The sequence below is a fragment of the Triticum dicoccoides genome, chromosome 5B (assembly GCF_002162155.2).
Source record: "Triticum dicoccoides isolate Atlit2015 ecotype Zavitan chromosome 5B, WEW_v2.0, whole genome shotgun sequence".
Lineage (NCBI taxonomy): Eukaryota > Viridiplantae > Streptophyta > Magnoliopsida > Poales > Poaceae > Triticum > Triticum dicoccoides.
Window position 1 is genome coordinate 681,752,090 of NC_041389.1, and position 3,389 is coordinate 681,755,478.

The following is a 3,389-nucleotide window of genomic DNA, read 5'->3' on the forward strand; positions in this document are numbered from 1 at the left end:
ACCCACATGACAATAATAATAATCATCAGAAAATAAAGTGCTTTCGCACAAGGGTACAAAAAAATTTCCACTAGTGCAAAGCTTGACCCGGCCAAACACTATTGTTCTCTAACACACATAGGAACTTATAGCAATTGGTCATTTGAACCAAGAGCAATAGAAATAAAAAAATGTGTACACGGATACAACTTTGCATCATCAAAATCTAGAGTTGGAAGACATTTACATATGATGGGGTTTCTCGATGGAAAAATACGCATATGATGCGCATGTAGCAGCAGACAATCTGGTTTCGGTGTGCATTAAAAAATCTTCACAATAAAACTTCACTGAGAAGACAAAGGCTACATCTACTGAATGTGCAATAGCAATTAACAAAGAATTAATCTGCATGAACAACGACAAGCCTGAAGCTCATCAATACTAGAGCTGTGCATGGATAGGCTCGATGGTGAGTGCACCGGGGCAGTGGAGGAACAAATAGGACCTTCGACCGATGCTCCGTTGGCTTATGCCAGAAGTAGAACTTCCTGGCCTTCCAAACTAGTTCTGGAGACAAGTACCAAAGAACAACATGCATCGGTATTTAGAAGGCATACAAGGGCTACACACTGCCGTGAGGTACCAAAAACACAATAGTTTGTGCATCTTTTAACACAATGACATTTTATGGAACTACTTCAGTAATACATCTATACTGTCTAGAACAACAAATTAACCAATAAGAAAACTAATTTATGAAGGAAACAATTCCTGAAATTTGGTTTGAGCTTGGTTTGTTGAGATTTTTGAACTCGTGCAACAGTAATACCTGAACTTGCATGACACACTCTTTACTCAGTTGAGAGCGTCTCATATTTTGTAGAATATACTACATGTAAAGAGGAAGGGGAAGACCAGACCTCGTCGTTGCATTGTTGAACAGCCTCGGCTGTCGGTAGTGAACGGACTATGGTGCCGGCGGTGAACGGCATGTCCGCTGCGGGAATGGGGGGATGTGGCACGGCCTGCAGAAGCAGGAGGTGGTGACCTGCAGAAGGAAAAGGGTGCGACCTGACGGCGAAAGAGAACTGAAGAAATAAATATTGGGGCCTGCACATATATCCACAAATTCAGACAACAAAACTAAAAGAAAATAAAAGAACAGAAATAATAGAATGTTAAATTTTACATCCCAGTTTTTAGCATCACTTATATACCTTTTGTTTTTTCACTCCTATCTAATCTTCAACAATTTACTCAAACCATTCACACTCATATGAGCTTTCCATTCAAGACTTCCTGTCCTATCTTCTTCTAAACAATTTGAGAACTTGACCCACATTTTATTTTGGAAGCTGTACTGAAATCCTAGCACATATACTACTTTACAGCAAGTAGCTCTAGAACAAAACATAATTGAAAGTTGCAAGCATTTGAATAGGAGGAAGTCCAACTCGGCTGCAAGCATAAGGTCAACTAGAGTATCAGAATAAGTACACTCAGCTGCAAGCATAAGGTCAACCAGAGCATCAGAATAAGTCCTACTGGGCTGCAAGCATCAGGTCAACCAGAACAATTTGGGGAAGACACCTTATGTTCAGAGAAATGCTCAGCACAAAATAGAATTCAACGGTGATTTTTTTCGCTTTTCAGACATTTTAACACAAACACCTTGCTGGCATAAAATCTCTATAGAGAATGTCAGCAGCAGGTTTATCGTTGGCCATCCCCGTACTGTCCCTACTGATTCTCCCTTCCTACCCAACCAAATCACATCAAACTGCAGACGTGCAATGTTGACACCGAACTTAGATTTGTAGACTAGACAAGAAGTTTAGATTTGTAGCAGCACACACACCAAACTTACATAATTTTTCTTCAATTTTTTCTTCAACTTTTTTAGGTGATTGCATCAGTACAAGTATGGTTGGAAAAATATTTCAGATTTGTAGCAGCACACACATGAAACTTAGAATTTTATGGAAATGGACGAGTTCTGATTTTTCGAACTCCTCCAATCGTTGCACATGAATTGAGCAATATAGCTACTAAAGGTACATCATTTTGATTTGAAAAGCTACTTGACTGAAAATTGACATACACATCCAAAAGTTCAAAACTACAAGACCTGCCCCTATGTTTTTCTGCTACTACACTATCAAAACTTTTATTCAAAATGTCTGTGAACTTTAAACCTCAATCTTCCTTCAACTGTAATTTTCATTTCGAAAAAAAGGCATCCAAAAAGCAAAAGCACAAACTATACAAAAGGTTTTAGACATCAAACCAGTAGAGAATTGAATAGGCATCTGGCAGCAACTTGCTAAACATAGGACGAGTCATATACATACGCATTTCAGCCGATGATGAAGCGAGCTAGCGATCATCCATCAAGATGCTCCTTTTTGGCTCACTAAGCTTGACAGGGGAGGAGCTGTACTTGTCGCAACATCACTACTTGAACTGGTGTGAGTACCATACCTGGACGGATGGGGCAGAAGGGAGACGGCCGTGCGCTTCGCAGGGACTAGGCAAGAGGAGGAGGCATCCACAGGACATACTTGGAGCACCGCGCGCCGCCGGATGGTGGCTGGAGGAGCGTTGCGGCTGGGTGGTGCGGCAGTTCGGACGACGGCATCCAGGCTTGTCTGCCGGTGGCGCTGTGGAAGCCAAGTGGAGCAGGCCCGCGGTGCAGTTGAAGCCAAGTGGAGCATGCCGTCTCTAGCAATTTTCAAGCACAAGTTAGCTACAAATAAATGATGAACAGAGAAAAGCTAGTAGTCCAGTGCACTGAGACATTGTAGCAAACACTTGGAGTGCGTCCACAAATGTGATTTTTTTAGATTAGTGAACTGCTGTTGTTTGTTTCATCGAGCTAGCACTGAAGAATTTCATGTCTTACCGATTGTTAAGGGAAACAAAACCAGAGACGATGTTCTTTTCCAGCGCATATGCAACACAATGACCTCGTTGGAGAAGCAGCACCGGTAGGATACAACAATTTCTATCAAGGGACCGAGCTTGTGGGTGAGGACAGCAGGAGGGAGTGGCGATACAGGGGTGGAGGAGCGGGAAGGTCTAGTACGAGGCAGCGAGCGGAGCACCTCGAAAGAGATGAGGGGGCTGGGAGGAACGACACAAGGAGGGAGGCCTGCGGAGCTGACCTGAGATGCGATGGGAGCGGATATGTGTTGTAGAGTCGAGGGCAGTGCTGGTCTCGCCGGACCGGAGGAGCGACGGTGGCGGGTGGGGATCGGAGGCACTGGGGATGGGGCGCGCTGGGGCTAGGGGTCGCCGGGGATGTGGTGCGCCGGGGTTGCAGGTCGCTGGGGATGCGGCACGCCTGGGTTGCGGGTCGCTGGGAATACGGCGCGCCGGCGCTGGGGAGGGGGCGGCTGCGGCGCACT

The 3,389-nt window shown here is 44.8% G+C and overlaps 1 protein-coding gene across 3 annotated transcripts; it reads right to left on the reverse strand.

The window, feature by feature from the left end:
- Window positions 1-347: 347 nt before the first annotated feature.
- LOC119312594 lies at window positions 348-3,364 on the reverse strand. 3 transcript variants are annotated; one of them, XM_037588329.1, is made up of 4 exons: window positions 2,885-3,364; window positions 2,464-2,701; window positions 903-1,053; window positions 348-549 (listed from the first exon to the last, which is right to left on the reverse strand). In XM_037588329.1, exons 1-4 carry the CDS (start codon window positions 2,931-2,933, stop codon window positions 544-546), a joined length of 444 nt encoding a protein of 147 aa, XP_037444226.1. In that variant the 5' UTR covers window positions 2,934-3,364; the 3' UTR covers window positions 348-543. The 3 variants fall into 3 exon arrangements, 1 of the variants encoding a protein (XP_037444226.1); XR_005151395.1 differs by having other exon boundaries at window positions 903-2,703; window positions 3,147-3,364; XR_005151394.1 differs by having other exon boundaries at window positions 903-2,703.
- Between the last annotated feature and the right edge of the window lie 25 nt (window positions 3,365-3,389).